The following is a 22,571-nucleotide window of genomic DNA, read 5'->3' as shown; positions in this document are numbered from 1 at the left end:
TAACTTTCCTTCCTACTCCCATGCCAACCTATCTGTCCTCAGCTTCCTCTACCATCATGCTGAGACCAGGCACATACTGGAAGTACAACTCTTTATACTTCACTTGGTTAGCTTACAACCCAATGGTATGAGTGTTGAATTTTCCAATTTCACGTAGCCTATACCACTCAACTTCTCCTTCCACCTAGGTATCTACTCCCTTTATTCACCTTTCTTGCACCTGTCCCATCTGCCCATCATTCCCCACCTCCTTTAATTCCACCTATCACCTACCAGCCTCCCTCTTAGAACATATTGGAAAACTTTCCTCTTCCCAGAATAGGGTCTTGACCCAAAACATCAATATGCTTCCAGAGATGCTGTTTGACGCATTGGGTTCTTCCAGCATTCTGCTCTTTTGTGTAGGAATAAATGAGTCTTTATCTCAGGCATAGGTAGTGCCTAGTGGGGGTGCCACAGAGATCAAGGCTGTGCCATCAGTATTTCACAATGTGTATCAATGATTTGGATGAGGGAATTGAATGTAATATCTCTAAGTCTGCCAACAATGCAGAGTTGGGTGGGATGGTGAGCCTTGAGGTGGATGAAGATGAGTTTCACGTTGAATTGGACAAGTTGAGGGAGGGGGACCAGGTGCAATATATTCACTTTGTGATACACCATAGTCACAGACCCTCTCAGTCTAACAAGCCTGCTCAGCCAATTACACCCATGTGACCAATCAATCTACCAACCTTTTCACCTTTGGAATGTGGGAAGAAACCAGAGCGGCCAAAAGAAATCCACAAAGTCAAGGAGAGAACATAGAAACTCCTTACGGAGAGCGGTGGAATTGAACCCTACTTGCTGGTGCCATGAGAAGCCAATGGCAGCAAAGTGATCAAGTTCTAGTCAACAGAATCAATTTACTTAAGATCTTTGACAACCTTTAAGATCAGGATGTTAAATTTTGAAACTACAGACAGTGCTTTCCATTATTGCTGAGTCTCCAGAGTTTGGTGAAATAGCATTAGCACAGTTTTCCTATCAGAATGGCTTGCCCAGACCCTTTGTAGTGTTGCTATCATGTTTTGCCACCGAGCTCCCCAAACTCAGTTAGAACGTATCCAGTCCTGGACCGTGTCTGCTGCCGGCTGAAGTGCAGCAGCCTCTAATTGAGAATTTGCTCAGTGTGCTTCCTGGAATATTGAGCAGCATTTGAGACACAAGCACCTGGGTGAATAAAGCACCGGGCATTTCAGTTCATTGCTTATTCCAGCAAAGACCAGTCCAAGCCAGATCCTGTTATGATAGGAATCAGGCACCAGGTGTATAATTTCTTTCACGTCATTGAAGCATTTAACAATTGTTATGGATCTTTTATCACTCCTTCCATGTGTCACTCAGTCTTAGAATCTTTAAGGATCCCAAAAACCCACAAGAAACTATAACTGCCTAGCTTTCATAGTTACTGGCCAATGTTTTATGCAGATGACAGACAGTACAACATGAAAAGCCTAACCATTTCACTGCAGGAGGGTCCATACTAATTATTCCAACAAAACATATGTACAGTCAGTCCTTTGATGTTGAGTCAATGAGAGAAAATGTCATCTTTCTTTAATTACAGACTACGTTTGCACTCAAGTGTTCTGCCTCGTGGGATAGTCAGGCACGTTGTAGCATAATCCATCTCAGTCATGTTTCCTGATCTAAAAACTCAGACTAAGCATAAAATGATCTGTGAGATATACTAATGTGACAGACACCAAGAGCTGAGGGACGTATTAGCTGCTTCACTGGAATAACCTATTGTGAATCTCAAACTCTTTCACAGTGGGGAAGGTGGGGGCTGTGGGGTAAGGCAGACGCTGGTTTAGTATGTGTATGTGGATATCTATTAGCTGCATTACTTTTGAAGATTGTCTTTGTCATTGAAGATAAAATACAACCCAGAATGACACCTTGGAGGTTCAACAATTCTGAAAACATAAAGAAAGTCCCTTAATTTGCTGAAGTCAGGCCGAGGTGGTATTAGCTGGCATCAACCAAATTTTGTAGCTCCATGATGTTACAGCTTCACAACAGGAATTCCTTTGACTCGATTTTTGGCCAAGCCACCTTCCATTGCTTTATTGACGAATTTCCTTCAGTGTATTTCCTACTGTTGAGGTATTGCAACTCCTCTGGAAGTGAAATAGCTCATGTCAAACTGTGGTAGGACCCAAGCCTTGTGCGGAACAGCCACAAGTAATGCCTGTACCATTGTTAGCACCACTATATGGGTGTGTGGAATTTCAGAATTAGTTGAATGCTGGGCCTGATTCTAGGCTGCGACTCTGGAGGTGTTGACTATCTCCAAGGAGAAGGCACAAGCATTTCTATCTGATCTTATCGTCTTTCTGGAGAATCACTTAGCTACCTGCTAGCAAGTGGAACACTTCCTGATCTCTCATTGCTTCCTTATTACTTACAAGACATGCTTGGTGTGTGGGGAAATATAACACAAATTTTATATTGAATTTCTCCATCACAAGCAATGGCTTTAAATATGCATCATCTTCAAGATGCAGTGTCAAAACACAAACGACAGCAAATAAAGGAGAAGGTGGCCCTAAACTTTCTCAGAGGAACGAGGAATGGGCAACAAATAGACTCTGACTCAGTGATCACCATGATTTGAATCTGGTCTTTACAGCTTATCAAGCAAATGTGTGGAGCTCTTGATGGAAAATCCCCACACAAAGGGTTAAATGTGCTGTGTTGTTCATTATGATGCTTTGCCATTCTTTTTGGAGGAATTGCAAAGGTTTGACCATTTTGAGTCACGTATTCCTGCGGGGCTCCAGCATTTCGTGAATGAGAGAAATTATGATGACCTATTGTGGTTCATAAATACAAAAGATAACATGGTGTGGGAAACTGACAAGCTCAATTGGACAAAGGCATGGAGCAGATTTAAGGGCCTGATAAACAAAAGCAGTTTTTTGCAATGAGAATAGTATATGGAATCATAGAACAATTTAGCACAGATAACACTCCTTCGGCTCAGCAAGTCCATGACAACAAGTGTCCACCCACCTACTCCCAATTTTCCGTGTTCAGTCCAATCCCTCTCAGTTCCACTGCTCCATATACCTATCCAAGTGCTTCTTAAATAAGATTATTTTACCCGCCACAACATCTTCCTCTGGAAGCTCATTCCATATATTCACCACCCTCTTTTAATGCCTTTTAAACCTTTCCCCTCTCACTCTAAACCTATGCCCCCTAGTTTTATACTCTCTGATCCTGGGAAAAAGACTATCACCATCCAGCTTTTCTAAGTCTCTTGTAACTTCAAACACTTCCATAAGTTTGGCCCCCATTCTCCAATGTTCCAAGGAACTAGCCTTGCCAAACTCCCCTAAACTCAGGTCCTCTAGCCCTGGCAACGTCCTCCTAAATAATTTCAGCTCACTTTCCCATTTAACCATGTCTTTCCTCTAACAGGGTGACTAGGACTGTGCACAATACTCCAAATACACCAGTGATTTATACAACTGGAACATAATGTCCCAACTCCTATACTCAGTGCCCCGGCTGCAGAACATGCTAAATGCCTTTTTCATCATCCTGTCCACCTGTGATGCCACTTTCAATAAATTTTCCACTTGTACTCGTACGTGCATTTCTTCCATGACACTCCTTATTGTCCCACTGTTCACAGTAAAAATCCAACAATGGTTTGACTTTCTGTAATTCATCACTTCCCAGCTACCTGTATTGAAATCCATTTGCCACTCCTCAGCTCCTCTTCTCCAACTGATTGAATCCTCCCTGTAATCTATGATACCTTCTTCACTATCAATAACACCTCCTAGTTTCTTCTCATCTGCAAACTAGAGAATGTACTGGGACGCTGAATTTGAGGTAGAAAGTCCAACTTTGAGCACAGTATTTGTGGGTTGAAGTTAATTAAAAAACAACACTCAAGCCAATCACTATATTACATGTGTATATTCTGGTTGATCAAAGCATAACAGAGGTTTTCAGAGCTGGTAGAAACAGTACGAAGTGATTACACTGGAATGTTGTACTGATGTGTGGAACTCTGGCTATCAGTGTTACATAAAGAAGTACAAGATATTTAGAGATATTTGTGATCACTCAACTTGAGAATGATGTTCTTCCAAGGGGTTATTCTCTTTATGGAGAGTGCCTGTGTGTGACTTTGTTTAATGCATGGGCAGCCATTCACACAGTCATTGACAGATCAGGGTAAGGGCCCAGTGGCATGGAATGAAAGAGGACTGGAGACCCTTCACTGCTGCATCCTTCCTCCACCTTCACTGCAATTGTGATGTGCCATCATCTTTCACCAGCTCTATTCTTGAGGTCTTGGTTAGATTGCTCTTTGACTGGAATGTTCCCCTTGACCTTGCCACCATGGGTGACCCTACCAGGAACTAAGTTCCAGACGGTATCACTCTTGGAATCTCAGGAACTCACAAGCCTCTCCACCACGATAAGATGATGATCCTCAGAGAATATTTACAGATACTTCTCTGTGTAACACTAGGATAAAATACCAATGTGGACTGTTGTCGGGCTCTTCCTAGACTCTCATGCTCCTCTCTCCCCATCTGTTCTCTTGCTCCCAATCCATTTGCAATTATTTTGTATAAAATTGTGTGAGGAATCAAAAATGCTGGTTAAATATATCTTGCTTTTGGTTACCTGGTCTCCTTCCAAGTAGGAAATGCTGATGGCTAGTGAATTGGAAAAATGTAGGATGTTGTCATTAAATGACAAAATAATCTCAGCTGCTTGTTTGAGCAAACAAGCTACATATTTTGAAGGGTTTGGCTTCCAATTGCTAATATATTACAACATATTGTCATTTTTAAATTAGGCCAAGGTACAGCTTATATCATCAAGACATTCTATATCGATGAGCACATTCTGTGGAAAGAAAGACTCTATCAAAACAGGAGATCAGGAATTACTTAAAGCACAAGCGACTTCATGATTAGATTAACAGAAATAAATCTTTGTATCTGTTACAATATGAGGCTTCTCAGTGTGAGTGACTTAATTCAGTACCACACCTAGTTACCTTGTACTCATGCGAAATTCACCTTAAAGCAACAATTGTCTAAAGTTTCTGTCACGTTTCCTCAGAAGAGAATGTCACGCTACATGGACATCAGTGCTACTCATTTCCTGTTTACCTTGTATCCTCTTTTTAACTTTCTCCCTGATCAGTAGGGAATTATCTATAACTGTGTTATCAATCCACTCCAACAGATTACTCTGTAATTTTATAGGCCCACATCTAAGCAAAGTAAGTCCAAACCTCTCAAGGGTCAGTTTGTAACTATAACTCATCACAGACAATAAGACCCAGGCAAATCTACACCCTTCCTTTATTATGGTCTCAAAAATAAACACAGTAGTCCAGTAGTGGTGAAAGCCCTAATGCTGCCTGGAAGGTTACCTGTGCTCTGTGACAGGGCTATTGAAATGACAAAGTTAAGAATCAGAGTTTGATTTGAATAGTGGTTCTGTGTTTGTTACTAAACATCCTGTGGGTGCAGCTCTGGTATTTCTGATTGCTCAGCTGTCCACTGTAGCACTTGTCTGATTTTTAATTCCCATCATTTTCAGCGGGAATGAAAATTGGACCTTTTCCATAACAGACTGCCCAGCGTAAGGCTGATTTTACACCAAGGGTGCAAATCATACCTACTGTTGATGTATTTGTATAGATCACATTATTTGAGGTGAAATCCTGAACAACCATGTTTATGTTTTTGCTGTTAGTAAAAGTTTCACAAATCCAGTAAAATCCCTGCTATATTAGAAAGCTAAGTAGATCCATCTCTGTTATAATCACAGAATCAAAAGATAAACATGCTAGCTCACAAAGTGCACTGAAGTTAGCATAGCCAACAATCACAAATATCATAAATGCCATCATCTTTCAATAATACTCTCTTCCTCAAGTAACACATAGCAGGCACTGATGGAAGAGTGTAATACTGCTCCCTCCTGGTACAAGGCAGCCAAGCTCAGTAACCAAGCTGGTTAATGCATATAGGCAATGGAATTGATTCATTCATCACATTCTGTAAGCATTGGTTCAGATTATAAGATTTCATCTTGCAACATAATGTAGAACAATACAAGCACAACAACAAGACAAATCTATTCTGTCTAAATGATCCATATCATTCTATCTCTGCATATCTAAGAGCTCCTTAAATGCCTCTATCACATCTTCCTCCATCACTCCTAGCAGAGCGTCCACCATTCTCTGTGTACAGAAAAAACTTACCTCCAACATCTCATTTGAACTTTCCCTCCCTCAACTTAAATGTATACCCTCTGGTATTAGACATTTCAACTCTTGGAGAAAGATGCTGTCTGTGTACTCTATCTGTTCCTCTCATAATGTTATAAAGTTGTGACTGATGTTATGCACTGCCTACATTACCTTCTTCAACTAAACATAGCACCATTAAACTGGCTGCTATGAATGCAAATAAATTTCAAGTGTTGAACATTGGGAGGACAGAAAATCAAATGTTATCTGTATATCCCGAATGCCAACTCCCACAGGACAGGAGTCTGGATAAGGACAGTATGACTGGAAAATTTATTGTATGAAAACGGACAGACTGCAACCTATTTCAGAGGCTGGAATTCAGCTAGAATGCATGCCTGTGTATCTCTCATGTCATTTCACTCCTTTGATATATAGACTTGTCACAGAATAGAAGAGTTTGAGCTGGTGATCTTCCACCTACATGAGTTCTCAGCTGCAGCTGTGGTGTTACACAAAAATGCTACGTGCAGTCCCTGTTCTTCCCCTAGAGCAGAATCATAGAGGAACATCACTGGCCTCCCCCAGAACAATATCGGTAAAGTCCTGTCAATCGGCAGACAAGAGGGGGAGAAAAATAAGTAGCAAAAAGACTTATATGTACTGTTGAGAATATTTGGTTGACACAGAAGGAGCAGGTATGAGATTACTAGATGGATCAAAAGCGGAAATGCTGTAAGAACCCAGCTGGTCAGGCAGCACCAGTAATGTTTTGTGGTCAGGGACTCTTCTTTAGAATTCACAATTATTAATGGATGACATTATTAATGCACGTCAGCCAGTGAACAGCGAGAAGAGTTTAAAAGGAGACATCTCCTAGAGCAAGCAACAGAGTAGGAAGGCTTTGGCTCAATGGGGCTTCGGTGATAACGGGTCGAGGCAAGGTAGGTTGCCTGTGTAGAATACAGACAGGAAGTATGTTTGTGAGGCCGGTGTTCTGTGCTCGGTGTCAGATGTGGGAAGTCCGGGGAACTCCCAGCCTCCCAGATGGCCACATTTGCACCAGGTGTATCGAGCTGCAGCTCCTTAGGGACCGCATTAGGGAACTGGAGAGGCAGCTCGATGACCTTCGTCTAGTCAGGGAGAGTGAGGAGGTGATAGACAGGAGCTATAGGCAGGTAGTCACAGCGGGGTCTCAGGAGACAGACTAAAGGGGTAACAGTCAGGACAGGGAAGGGCAGGAGTCAGAGGCTAGAGAGTACCCCTGTAGCTGTCCCCCTGAACAATAACTGTTTGTATACTGTTTGGGGGGGGAAAACAGCCTACCTGGGGGAAGCAACAGTGGCTGCGCCTCTGGCACAGACTCTGGCCCTGTGGCTCAGAAGGGTGGGGAAAGGAAGAGGATGGCAGCAGTGATAGGGAACTCTATAGTTAGGGAATCAGACAGGTGATTCTGTGAACATAGGAGAGAAGCACTCTCCAGGTGCCAGGGTGTGGAATGTTTCTGATCGTGTCCATGATATCTTGAAGTGGGAAGGAGAACAGCCAGAGGTTGTGATACATATTGGTACCTATGACATAGGCAGGAAAAGGGAGGAGATCCTGAGAGCAGACTACAGGGAGTTGGGAAGGAAGTTGAGAAGCAGGACCACAAAGGTAGTAATCTTGGGATTACTGCCTGTGCCACGTGACAGTAAGTATAGGAATAGAGTGAGGTGGAGGATAAATGTGTGGCTGAGGGATTGGAGCAGTGGGCAGGATTTAGATTTCTGGATCATTGGGACCCCTCTTGGGGCAGGAGGGACCTGTACAAAAAGGACGGGTTGCACTTGAATCCAAGGGGGACCAATATCCTGGTGGGGAGGTTTGCTAAGGCTATTGGGGAGAGTTTAAACTAGGATTGCTGGAGGTGGGAACCAAACTGAAGAGATGAAGGAAGAGGCGGTTGGTTCACAAATAGAGAAAGCTTGGTGACAGTGCGAGAGGGAGAATAGGCAGGTGATAGAGGAGGGACACGCTCAGACTGATGGTTTGAGATGTGTCTATTTTAATGCAAGGAGTATTATGAACAAAGCGGATGAGCTTAGACCGTGAATCAGTACTTGGAGCTATGGTGCTGTGCCCATTACAGAGACTTGGATGGCTCAGGGGCAGGAATGGATACTTAGAGTAACAGATGTTTCAGAAAGGACAGGGAGAGAGGCAAAAGAGGTGGGAGCATGGTACTGCTAATCAGAAAGAGTGTCTTGGCTGCAGAAAAGGAGCAAGTCATGGAGGGATTGTCTATGGGGTCTCCGTGGGTGGAAGTTAGGAACAAGAAGGGGTCAATAACACTACTGGGTGTTTTTTATAGACCACTCAATAGTAACAGGGACATCAAGGAAGAGAGGGGGAGACAGATTCTGGAAAGGTGTAATAATAACAGGGTTGTCGTGGTGGGAGATTTTAATTTCCCAAATATCAATTGGCATGTCCCTAAAGCAGGGGGTTTAGATGGGGTGGAGTTTGTTAGGTGTGTTCAAGAAGGTTTCTTGACATAGTATGTAGATAAGCCTACAAGAGGAGAGGCTGTACTTCATCTGGTATGGGAAATGAACCTGGTCAGGTGTCAGATCTCTCAGTGGGAGAGCATTTTGGAGATAGTGATCAGAATGCTATCTCCTTTGCCATAACATTGGAGAGGGATAGGAACAGACAAGTTAGGAAAGTGTTTAATTGGAGTAAGGGGAAATATGAGGCTATCAGGCAGGAGCTTGGAAGCATAAATTGGGAAAAGATGTTCTCAGGGAAATGTATCGAAGAAATGTGGCAAATGACCAGGGGATATTTGCATGGAGTTCTGCATAAGTACGTTCCAATGAGACAGGGAAAGGATGGTAGGGTACAGGTGTGCCAAGGCTGTTGTAAATCTAGTCAAGAAGCAAAGAAGAGCTTATGAAAGATTCAAAAAACTAGGTAATGATAGAGATCTAGAAAATTATAAGGCTAGCAGGAAGGAGCTTAAGAAAGAATTTAGGAGAGCAAGAAGGGGCCATGAGAAAGCCTTGGCAGACAGGACCAAAGCATTCTACAAATATGTGAAGAGCAAGAGGATAAGATGTGAGAGCATAGGACCAATCAAGTGTGACAGTGGAAAAGTATGTATGGAACTAGAGGAGATAGCAGAGGTACTTAATGAGTACTTTGCTTCAGTATTCACTATGGAAAAGGATGACTTACAGCAGACTGAAAAGCTTGAGCATGTAGACATTAAGAAAGAGAATGTGCTGGAGCTTTTGGAAAACAAGTTGGATAAGTCACCGGGACCGGACGAGACGTACCTAAGGCTACCGCGGGAGGAGATTGCTGAGCCTCTGACGATGATCTTTGCATCATCAATGTGGCGAGTGGTTCTGGAGGTTTGGAGGGTTGTGGATGTTGATCCTTTATTTAAGAAAGGGAGTAGAGAAAAGCCCAGGAAATTGTAGACCAGTGAGTCTTACTTCAGTGGTTGGTAAGATGATGGAGAAGATCCTGAGAGGCAGGATTTATGAACATTTGGAGAGGCATAATATGATTAGGAACAGTCAGCATGGCATTGTGAAAGGCAGGTTGTGCCTTACGAGTCTGATTGAATTTTTTGAGGATGTGACTAAACACATTGATGAAGGTAGAACATTAGATGTAGTGTATATGGATTTCAGCAAGGTATTTGACAAGTTACCCCATGCAAGGTTTATTGAGAAAGTAAGGAGGCATGGGATCCAAGAGGGCATTGCTGTGTGGATCCAGAACTGGCTTGCCCACAGAAGGAAAACAGTGGTTGTAGATGTGTCATATTCTGCATGGAGGTCAGTGACCAGTGGGGTGCCTCAGGGATCTGTTCTGGGACCCCTACTCTTTGTGATTTTTATAAATGACCTGGATGAGGAAGTGATGGGTTAGTAAATTTGCTTATGACACAAAGGTTGCCGGTGTTGTGGATAGTGTGAAGGGCTGTCAGAGGTTACAGCGGGACATTGATAGGATGCAAAACTGGGCTGAGAAGTGGCAGATGGAGTTCAACCCAGATAATTGTGAGGTAGTTCATTTTGGTGGGTCAAATCTGATGGCAGAATATAGTATTAATTCTAAGACTCTTGGCAGTGTGGAGGATCAGAGGGATCTTGGGGTCCGAGTTCATAGGACGCTCAAAGCTACCTTGCAGGTTGACTCTGTGGTTAAGAAGGTGTATGGTGTATATTGGCCTTCATCAATCGTGGGATTGAGTTTAAGAGCTGAGTGGTAATGTTGCAGCTATATAGGACTCTGGTCAGACCCCACTTGGAGTACTGTGCTCAGTTCTGGTCGCCTCACTAAAGGAAGGATGTGGAAGTCTTAGAAAGGGTACAGAGGAGATTTACAAGGATGTTGCCTGGATAGGGGAGCATGCCTTATGAAAATAGGTTGAGTGAACTTGGCCTTTTCTCCTTGGAGCAACGGAGGATGAGAGGTGACCTGATAGAGGTATATAAGATGATGTGGATAGTCAGAGGCTTTTTCCCAGGGCTGAAATGGCTAGCACAAGAGGGGGCAATTTTAAGGTGCTTGGAAGCAGGTACAGAGGAGATGTCAGGCGTAAGTTTTTTACGCAGAGAGTGGTGAGTGCGTGGAATGGGCTGCTGGCGATGGTGGTGGAGGTGGATAAAATAGGGTCTCTTAAGATATTCCTGGACAGGTACATGGAGCTCAGAAAAATAGAGGGCTATGGTAACCCTAGGTGATTTCTAAAGTAAGTACGTGTTCGGCACAACTTTGTGGGCCGAAGAACCTGTATTGTGCTGTAGGTTTTCTATGTTTCTATGACATAATTTGTGATATTTGGACCCTTTGTTTGCTAATTCTTGTGTTTTGTAAAGGAAATTTAGATGAACTGTCTGAAACTGTCTAAAGTGTTCCCATACATGTTTCCTGGCTGAGTTGTTCCATCATTTCTGTTTTTGCTTCAGAATACAGCAGCTGCAGCTTCACTTGTTTTCTGTTACTAGGTGGATGCTTGGTACCTGTTTATTAGGTTTTTCCATTTGATATGTGCAACACCATGCTGCAGCTATTAGAGCAGGTTTCTCATTTCCCAGTGCTTTCTGTGTGGCGTTTGCACCTACCCCAATGACTAGGCAGCATTACTCTCATTGCTTCAGTTTCCTCCCATATCCCAAAGACATGTGGGTTGGTAGGTTCATTGCTCAGTGCAGGTTGCCCCTCTTTTGTATTTGAGTGGTAGAATCTTGAGCAAGTCGATGGGAATGTAGGAATATTGAACTGTGCTTTTGTATTATATTTAACAGGTCCATTTGGTTATTTTCATTACTAGTTTGAAAGTACAACTCCGAGATGTCATATCATTGAATATTCCTAGCCTATCTTCTTTCTTCACCAAGTTTGTGTCTGTCATCAATATATAACCAAACACTGTTATTAAGGAACAAAACGGAAAGTAAAAAGGCTTTCATAACTGATCCCATCAGAGATTTTTCACTTCTTGCAATGCTTCCTTAAGTTCTAACCTCCCCATAGTTTTGGTTGACAGCAGGTTATCTGATCTTGGAAGGTTTCCATGCTGAGTCACATCTGAGGCCCAAGGCCCATTCAATGTTTACAGCTGGGCACATTTACCTGAACCAGATTGTGCAAAGCAACAAGAGAGATGAGTTATTTTCCTCACTACCCTAGAAACAAAACAACTCTCTCAGCTGAGATCAATACAAACTGGAAATCAGATCAGCAACATGTTGCTTACCCTTCCAAAGAATAAAGCCCTTTCCCAGTGTGCTCATAGCATTTGTGTTAGTGTGCCTAATGTGCATATTAATTTTTAAAAGTTTCATGTACTAGGATACATGAAACTTTTGACATTATTGAAAGAAGTTTGCATGCCTAGATGCATATTTTGCTTTTTCGTTTAATCTTTGTACCTTTGCAAACAACATTTACAACTCCTGTTGTAAAAAAAGTCTAACTTGGCTACTGACTAATCAGTATTACGCCAATTAGGATTAGCACATGAAAAATAATTACTTTTTTGATTTAGACTAGAGTTAATACAATAATTATGAGATACATAATTTTTATGTACATTGGAGAACTCAAGTTGGCAAAAGTCATTTGCAAAATGAATTTAGAAAACTGTATAGAGCTTTCTGGGGTGATATCATATCAAACAAAACAAATAGCAGGAAGTTTTAGGTTTTTTACTGCACACTGATGCAGGGTTATTCCTCAGAGGACAAATTAAACACAATACAATGAAGCTTTGTACGTAGTTCAAGGGAGAAAAAGTTTGGACTGAAACCAGAGGCTTGGATTTCAACAAGCCAATTATGCGGATTGGAAAATAGAATTTAAGCATTGGTCAGTGGAGAAACTGCAAGCATTTCAGAATATTCAACAAATATAAATCCTATTTAGTAATAAAATACTGTGTGAGAAAAATGATTCATCCATAGATAATTGAGGATGTTAAGGGTAATCCAACATTAAACCCGAAGCAGCAAAGTACAACTAATAATGGATAAAGAAGGTAGAATGTGAAACTAAATGAAGTTCAAAGTAAATTAAACATCAAAGTACTTAAGCTGTATGTCACTTTATACTACCCCAAGATTAATTTTTCTGTGGGCATTCACAGTAGCTACAAAGAAACACAGTGGAACTAATGAAAGACTACACACAAAGATGGACCAATATGCAAAAGGTGACAAGTTGTGCAAATGCAAAGAGAGAAACAAAAAAATAGGTAAGAGATAATACTGAGAGTATAGAGCCTACAGACCCTTGAAAGTGGGTTCACAGGTTGTGGAATCAGTTCAGTGTTGAAGTGAGCGAAGTTGGCCATTCTGGTTCAGGAGCCTGATGGTTGAAGGATTGCAACTCATTCTGAACCTGGTGTAGATCTGTATCTTCTTCCTAATGGCAGCAGAGTGAAGAGAGCATGGCCTGAATGGTGGGGGTCCCTGATGATGGATACTGCTTTCCCGTAGCAGCACTGCTTACAGATGTGCTCAGCAGTGGGGAGGGCTTTACCCATGATGGATCCATTACTTTTTTGTAAGCTTTTCCCTTCAAGGGCGTCGGCATTGAATGGAATGAACAATATCCATACCAAGTCGCAACACATTTTCATATAAGCTTCAATGGCTATGAATATAGAAGAGAGTAGCAAGATGACTGTGTCTCCTGGCAAAAACCCACAAGGAAAGGAGGCAAAGAATTGTCATCAAGGCAGAAAACTTAACAGAGAAGGAATGAAGAATCTGACAGTAGTGAGTAACTGAGTAGTTTACATTGGACAGGAAAGGAATGGAGGTTTATGGGCTGAGTGCAGGTTGGTGGGACTAGGTGAGAGTAAGCATTCGGCACGGACTAGAAGGGTGGAGATGGCCTGTTTCTGTGCTGTAATTGTTATTTGGTTATATGGTTATTATTGAAGAAAACTCACCGGAGAAATTAAAACTCAAACATTTCTCTGGATTGGTCAACCTGTATCCAAGAGGTCAAAAATTGGTGACAGCAAATAAATGAATGTATTGGCAATCTATCATAATTCCTTAAAATCTTGAATGGTCCAAGCAGATAACATAACAAGTATATCACTTCTTTTCATGCAGGTACAACAGGTTATTAAGAAGGGAAATGGAATGTTGGCCTTTATTGCTAGAGGGATTGAATTCAAGTGCAGGGAGGTCAAGATACAACTATACAGGGTACTGGTGAGGCCGCACCTGGAGTACTGTGTGCAGTTCTGGTCTCCATACTTGAGGAAGGATTTACTGGCTTTGGAGGCAGTGCAGAGGAGGTTCACCAGGTTGATTCCAGAGATGAAGGGGTTAACCTATGGGGAGATATTGAGCCGCCTGGGACTATACTCTCTGGAATTCGGAAGAATGAGAGGGGATCTTATAGAAACATACAGAATTTTGAAAGGGATAGCTAAGATAGTAGAAAAGTTGTTTCCATTGATAGGTGAGACTAGAACTAGGGGACATTGCCTCAAGATTCAGCGGAGAAGATTTAGGACGGAGATAGGGAGAAACTGTTTCTCCTAGAGAGTGGTGAATCTGTGGAATTCTCTGCCCAGGGAAGCAGTTGAGCCTTCTTCACTAAATATACTTAAGATATAGTTAGATAGATTTTTACATAGTAGGGGAATTAAGGGTTATGGGGAAAAGGCAGGTAGATGGAGCTGAGTTTATGGACAGATCAGCCATGATCTTATAGAATGGCGGGGCAGGCTCGATGGGCCAGATGTCCTACTCCTGCTCCTATTTCTTAAGTTCTTATGTTTTTATGTTCATGAAAAGAGAGAGAGAAAATAGGAAAGAAAAATATAATTAGTTTGGCATCAATTATGAAAATGATAATAAACCATTAAGGAGGCACAAGAGACTGCAGATGCTGTGGCCCGGAGTAATAAACCATCTGCTGAAAGAATTCAGTGGGCCAAGCAGCATCAGGACAGATATACAGCGTATGTAATCCTGATGCCTGGTAATGACCCAAAACATCAAAAATTTCTTTCTTACTACTGCTTGACACACTGACTTCCTCCAGTATATTATTTGTCGTTCCACCAATAAGGAGTCGGTCTCGGGAAATTAGACAAAGACAGCATTGTTTAATGGAGGGGATAATCACATTAAAGGTATGTTTGAGGATATAACCATCAGGATAGATCAGAGGCGACCAGGAGATTTGAACTTTCAGTGGGTACTTGATAAGGTATCACACAAAAAGATATTATATAAAATGAGGCCTCTTGGGCTTGTATGAGTAGGACCAGTGGATTAGTCTCAGGATCGGAACAAAGATTAGAAGTTAATGAGTTGTTTTCAGATTGCCACAGGGAGAGTTGTCAAACTACACATAAATGACAGATGAAAAGACAGAGTAAAATGTAATCAAAGTCAAAGTCAACTTTATTGACATATGCAAGTGCATTTATGCACAGGTGCAATGAAAACCTTTCTTTCAGCAGGATTACAGGCACATTGTCTCATATAGGCAACATTCACAAGGAAAACACAATTATACATAACTATTACATATAACCGGGATAAGGAAGTGGAGGGGTGGGTTAGTAAATTTGCTGATGACACAAAGGTTGGGGGTGTTGTGGATAGCGTGGAGGGCTGTCAGAGGTTACAACAGGACATTGATAGGATGCAAAACTGGACTGAGAATTAGCAGATGGAGTTCAACCCAGATAAGTTTGGTGGTTCATTTTGGTAGGTTAAATATGATGGCAGAATATGGTATTAATGGTAAGACTTTTGGCAGTGTGGAGGATCAGCGGGATCTTGGGGTCCGAGTCCATTGGGCACTCAAAGCTGCTGCACAGGTTGACTCTGTGGTTAAGAAGGCATACAGTGCATTGGCCTTCATCAGCAGTGGGATTGAGTTCAAGAGCAAAGAGGTAATGTTACAGTTATATGAAAACTATAGAAAGGGTGCAGAGGAGATTTACAAGGATGTTACCTGGAATGGGGAGCATGCTTTATGAGAATAGGTTGAGTGAATTCGGCCTTTTCTCCTTGGAATGACAGAGGGTGAGAGGTGACCTGTTAGAGGTGTATAAGATGATGAGAGGCATTGATCGTGTGGCTAGTCAGAGGCCTTTTCCCAGGGTTGAAATGGCTAGCATGAGAGGGCATATTTTTAAGGTGCTTGGAAGGAGGTACAGAGGAGGTGTCAGGGTTAAGTTTTTTACACAGAGAGTGGTGAGTGCGTGGAATGGGCTGCTGGTGGCGGTGGTGGAGACGGAAACGATAGGGTCTTTTAAGAGACTCCTGGATGGATACATGGAGCTTAGAAAAATAGAGGGCTATGGGTAAAGCCTAGGTAGTTCTAAGGTAAGGACATGTTCGACACAGCTTTGTGGGCTGAAGGGCCTGTATTGTGCTGTAGGTTTTCTATGTTTCTAGGTTTCTATATAGGACCCTGGTCAGACCCTACTTGGAGTACTGTGTTCAGTTCTGGTCACTTCGCGACAGGAAGCATGTGGGAACTATAGAAAAAGTGCAAAGGAAATTTACAAGGATGTTGCCTGGATTGGGGAGCATGCCTTATGAGAACAGGTTAAGTGAACTTGAACTTGCCCGTGATGTGTTGGGAAAAGTCTACTACTCCCCACAGTTTCCTACATTCCTGTGTATTCAAATTATCATTGGGAAAATGAGCTGAGGTGATTGCATGAGCCTGCAAGAAGATATAGACAGATTAAGTGAGTGGGCAAAAAAGCTGGCAGATTGGTTACAATGTGGAAAAATAGGGAAGCAGAATGTTTTTTTACATAATAAGAAAGACCTAAAAGCGTGTATATAAGGGGACCTGGATGTGTCGCTTTAGGAAAGATAGAACCAGCAGCAACAGCAAACCATTGAAAAAGAAAAGGTATATTGGCTTTTACTGCAGAAGTTTGAAGTATAAAAATAAGGAAACTTTGTGGAGATTGGATGGGGATTTGTCAAGTAACCTTCACAGTTTTGGTCTCTGTACCCAAAGAAAGACATACTGATATCAAGTCAAGTCAAGTCATTTTTATTGTCATTTCGACCATAACTGCTGGTACAGTACATAGTAAAAATGAGACAATGTTTTTCAGGACCATAGTGTTACATGACACAGTACAAAAACTAGACTGAACTACGTAAAAAACAACACAGAGAAAACTATACTAGACTACAGACCTACACAGGACTGCGTAAAGTGCACAAATATGGGAATCATTGCAGTGTATTGTAGTGTATCACATTGATTCCTGTGGTGAAGGTTTTGTTCTATGAAGTGTGATGGTCCAAAATCAATGAAGTTCAAATGAATGAGAGGTAATTTCATTGAAATATTCAGATTCTGAGAGGCATTGGCAGAAAGGCAATTCCTTTGAGTAGAGAGTCCAAAATTTGGAATATGAGTCATCTTCTTCCTGCGCTGAGGAGAATTTTCTCCATGTAGTGGGTTATTTACATTTTCAGCAGCAGGTGCAGAAAGAAGGCCTGGAAGATCATCAGGGACACCAGTCACCCCAACCATCAACTGTTTCAGCTGCTTCCATCTGACAAACGGAACACAGCATTAAAGTCAGGACCTACAGGCTATGGGACAGCTTCTTTCTACAAGCTGTTAGACCAATGAATTCACATGTCTGTAAATTGCGACGGAGTCATAACACAAAGATTTTTACTCCCTCACATTGTGGGATGTATGTAAGATTTAAATTAATTCAGATAAATCATTCGGATTTTTTCTATTCTAAGTTTGAAATAGATTTTTGGCACCAAGGTAATCAGGGATATTTTGCCTGGATGAGAAATGGGAGTGAGGCACAGGAGCAGCAAAGTTCTCTGAATCCTACATGACCTTCTTCTGATTCTACTTCTTAAGAGTTATGCTCAAAGCTCTTTTTAATAACATATACACTCAGTAGCCACTTTATTAGATACCTTCTGTACCTCAAAAAGCAGCCTCCGAGTGTATATTTGTGGTTTTCTGCTGCTGCAGTCCATCCACTTCAAGGTTCGACAGATTGTGCATTGAGAGATGCTCTTCTGCACACCACTGCTGTGGCTACAGCACTTTCCTGTCAACTTGAACCAGTGTTTTTGCCACGGAACTGCTGCTCACGAAATGTTTTTTGTTTTTCACACCATTCTCTGTAAATTCCAGAGACTGGTGCAGGTGAAAATCCCAGGAGATCAGCAGTCTCTGAGATATTCACACCATTCTGTCTGGCAACAATAAACATTCCATGGTCAAAGTCAATTAGATCACATTTCTTCACTATTCTGATATTTGCTCTGAACAACTGAACCTCTTGACTATGTCTGTGTGCTTTTATGCATTGAGCTGCTGCCACATGATTGTCTGATTAGATATTTGCATTAATGAGCAGGTGTACCTAACAAAGTGGCCATTGCAACAGTAACATAATGAACAAAAATTCATCTTATCATTGGTAACTACATGCCTTGTAAATCCTGTCATGTGTGTTTGAACTAGAAGGAAAACTCAGAGAACACCTGGGTGGTTTGGAATGTTCTGAATTTTATGAATATTCATGCATATTTCTTCTCTATTAACTAGGTTATCTCTGTCACATCACAAACACAGGACTGAGCTTCAGAAAATTTCATATGCTTAAGAAAGGGACAAAATCAAGTCTCTGTTGTTACAAACATAGAGTAGTACAGTACAGGAACAGGCTCACTGGCTCTGGCCAACGATATGTGCACCGACCCATCTAACTCATTCCATCTGCTTGCACATGGTCCATATCTTTCCATCCATTCAAGTGTCTGTCTAAATTCCTCTTAGCAATATGCTTGTGTACCTACCTCTCTCTGTGTAAAAACTTACCTCTTGAATCTCATTTCAACTTTCCCCTCTCCCTTTAAACCCATACCCTCCAGTATCCGACATCTTCACCTTGAGAAAAAGATTCTGACTATCTACCCTAATTATGTCCATCATAACTTTAGATACATACAGTACTTCTATCAGGGTGTCTCTCAACCTCTGATGCTCCAGAGAAAATAATCCAAGTTTTACCAGCCTCTCCTTATAGTGACCAGCCTGCAATCTAGGCAATATCTTGGTACCTTGCTTCCTACACTATTTGCAGAACCTCCACATCTTTCCTATAGTGTGGAGAAAAGAAGTGCGCACATTATTCTAATGTGGCTAAACCAAAGTTTTATACAGCTGCAACGTGACCTGCTGACTTTCATAATCCATATCCTCACTAATGAAGGCTTGTATGCTATACGCCTTCTCTACCATTCTATCCACTTGTGTTGCTGCGTTGAGAGAGCTGTGTAATTGTACCCCAAGATTGCTCTGTACTTAGTGTTCCTGGGGGTCCTGCCATTTACTGTAGTTTTCCTCCTGCTTTGACCTTTCCCAAAACATCACCTCACACATTAAGCTCTAATCACCATTTCTTCACCCAAATTTCCAACTGATTTATATCCTGCCGTGTATCCTTTGATTGCTTTCCTCACTATGTTATACATAATGAAGTTAAGGAAGAGTAAAATGGTAAAAAAAAGGAATTGTTCTCCTTGTATTTTATCGAATTATGAATTTATTGCTGCAGGAGAATTTATATACTTAGCAACACGAAGATGAAATGTGCACAAATCTGTTCTGATCTGAAAGCTGGTGTTCACCAATTCATAGCAACTTGCAAAAGTAACTGAGGGATAATTTCCAGTGAGCCAGGCAGTGGATAGGTCTTTCAAAGTTCTTGCTTAGATTCAATGGGCTGAATCGAGTGCTATATCATTCAATGATTTTTGAGCAGGCTATCAGCTTATTTTTTCCAGATTGTATCTTCTTGCCTCTTGAATGGGATGGGCAATTCCATGATTGTGCCTGAGGGTGGGTAATGTTGGCAGGCCGTTTGATCATTGAAGGTTTCCAGGTTGAACCCAGTTCTGAAATGGCCCAGTGTCTAATTAACCCTGAGGAAGTGTTTTGGGATATTGCTGTATCCCAAAACACTTGTTTTGGTGTAGAATTGGTGGTGTAGAATTCTTACTATAAGAACATAAGAAATAGGAGCAGGAGCAGGCCATCCGGCCCATCGAGCCTGCCCCACCATTCAATAAGATCATGGCTGATCTGTCTGTAAACTCAGCTCCACCTACATGCCTTTTCCCCATAACCCTTAATTCCCTTACTATGTAAAAATCTATCTAACTGTTCTTAAGAAAGCCGCAACTGCTTCCCTGGGCAGAGAATTCCACAGATTCACCACTCTCTGGGAAAAACTGTTTCTCCTCATCTCCGTCCTAAATCTTCTCCCCTCAATCTTGAGGCAAAATCCCCTAGTTCTAGTCTCACCTACCAATGGAAACAACTTTCCTACTTCTATCTTATCTATCCCTTACTGATCCAACTAAGCAGAATTCCGGAATCCAAAACATTACTTATATATATGGCCTAGATGTTAGGGCAAAGTTCCACTTTTCAGCAGTGATATGTGGTTCTGGAGGGAGGGTGTAGGGAGGCACTTTCTCCTTATAGAAACCACCTAATATTCATGTAATGGATTCTTAATCAGGCAGATTCCAAGACAGACCAGGAAACACTACATTATATCACTGCCCAAGCTGTGATAAAAATCTTCCTCGGTGGGAAACCTTTAAAGCCATTGGAATGTGGTTCTAAAGAAGGTTTCAATGTTGTGATAACTCTCTCCTTCCTTCTTCATTCACAGTCTCTTCAGGGAGTCTTGTGATGTACCAAAACACCCAGTCGGCAGACAGTCACAGCCACCTGCTACCGTCTAGTCAAAGCAGCATCGAGACCTTCATTCCACAGCAGGTGGCTTCCACTGCACCGTAACCATGCCAACCAAAGCAGAAGCAGACTGTCTTGTAAAATACTATAGACTTGGATCAAATCATTGGGAAAAAATACTACAGGATTTAAATAATCTTCCAAAGTGCTCATCTATGTGATGAATAGTCTTCTTGCAAACCCATGAACATCGTGTGAAGATTTAGATGTGTATTTTTGACTAAAGAATTACTTTATAATGGAGGACTGTTTTGAGAGATATTAATGTGCAATAATTTTAATGAAAATCCTCAAATTAAATGTCTGATTCAAGAGCTGCAGTACATAAGTTGGAAGGAGTTTGACAAGGACAATGACGGGATGGAATGGGAAGAAGGAGGAGAATTACAAGCCACATATTATAAATTATGCAACCTCCCCCCACTGCCACTCATATCTTCCCATCATGTAATGCTCTAGTGATATTTAGTAGTCAACCCTGCATTTTTGTGCTGCCATTTTATTCACATAGACTTTATAATATGAACATAATTTAAGCTTTGATTTTTGAGAAACATCACGTTTCATTTTGATTATTAAATTGGACCAAAGTATTTAAATTACCAAATTATGTCAATGCAGCTCACTTTGTAAATTTTAGAGGTTCACTTAAACTTTGCAGTATATACAGTACAGTATTAAAGTGCATTCTGTTTGTATTATTGCTTCAAGTTGTGAATTTTATTTTCTTTGATTGAATGTCCTGTTGTAAAATGTTATAATTTTTCCAAGCACACCAAAACCTGGGTAAAAGATTAAAAGAAGGAGAAGATGCATGCTATTTGAGGAATGCAACCTTTAAGCTGTCTAACTGACCATTAGACTTATCAGTGTAACATATCTGCCAGTGAGGGTGAAGAATAAAACAAAAGGCTAGAGGACAGATACCCAACTTCACTGCACAACCTTGGTTCTGTTCACCCAATATCCCTGTCCTCCAATGTTAGGCCACTTGTGTTGTTTGTCGGGTTGACAGTGGAGTATGCTGTTGTCGGGATATCAACAGCTCCTCACAACCTACAATAGAGATACCTTGTGGACTGATCAGAGAAGGAGGATGGACTCTTCTTTCTAGCTGATGGACACTGTTGCCATTGATAACATGATGTGGTGCTGACAGAGAACCAATAAACCAATGCAGATGAGTAGTCAAATGTGGGAGTCAATTGGTCCGCATTAGATGATTTCCATCCTGGTTTACTTGTTTGCCAAAGTGAACTGCTCTTGTCAGCAATTTTGATTTAGCAAGGCACATTACAGCTTCCAAATATGATCCATTAGGGTTAGAAACAAAGAAACATAGAAAAACTAGAGCACAATACAGGACCTTCGGCTCACAAAGTTGTGCCGAACATATCCCTAACCTTAGAAATTACTAGGCTTATCTATAGCCCTCTATTTTTCTAAGCTCCATGTACCTATCCAAAAGTCTCTTAAAAGACCCTATCATATCCATCTCCACCACCGTTGCCGGCAGCCCATTCCACGAACTCACCACTCTCTGAGTAAAAAACTTACCTGACATCTCCTCTGTACCTATTCGCCAGCACCTGAAACCTGTGTCCTCTTGTGAGAACCATTTCAGCCCTGGGAAAAAGCCACTGACTATCCACACGATCAATGCCTGTCATCATCTTGTATACCTCTATCAGTTCACCTCTCATCCTCCGTCGCTCCAAGGAGAAAAGGCCGAGTTCACTCAACCTATTCTCATAAGGCATGTTCCCCTATCCAGGCAACATCCTTGTAAATCTCCTCTGCAGCCTTTCTATAGTTTCCATATCCTTCCTGTAGTGAGGTGACCATAAATGAGCACAGTACTCCGAGTGGGATCTGACCAGGATCCTATATAGCTGCAACATTACCTCTCGGGTCTTAAACTCAATCCCACGATTGAAGGCCAATGCACCGTATGCCTTCTTAACCACAG

At 41.6% G+C, this 22,571-nt stretch overlaps 1 protein-coding gene across 4 annotated transcripts in view; it reads left to right on the top strand.

Moving 5' to 3' along the window:
- Nucleotides 1–22,571, top strand: part of hnf1a (HNF1 homeobox a) — a 239,282-nt gene that overhangs the window by 196,460 nt on the left and 20,251 nt on the right. For 3 of the 4 annotated variants that reach the window (XM_059988328.1, XM_059988329.1, XM_059988326.1), the window contains one exon: nucleotides 20,520–21,300. The exons of the other annotated variant lie outside the window; for it this stretch is intronic. In XM_059988328.1, the coding sequence (XP_059844311.1) occupies nucleotides 20,520–20,540 (21 nt within the window). In that variant the 3' untranslated portion in view covers nucleotides 20,541–21,300. Of the gene's footprint in view, nucleotides 1–20,519; nucleotides 21,301–22,571 lie in introns of those variants that run through there. 4 annotated transcript variants of the gene reach the window in all.

Source organism: Hypanus sabinus, chromosome 13 (assembly GCF_030144855.1).
Source record: "Hypanus sabinus isolate sHypSab1 chromosome 13, sHypSab1.hap1, whole genome shotgun sequence".
Classification (NCBI taxonomy): Eukaryota; Metazoa; Chordata; class Chondrichthyes; order Myliobatiformes; family Dasyatidae; genus Hypanus; species Hypanus sabinus.
The sequence above is the reverse complement of the archived record's forward strand: the minus strand, read 5'-3'. Positions and strand labels throughout refer to the sequence as shown.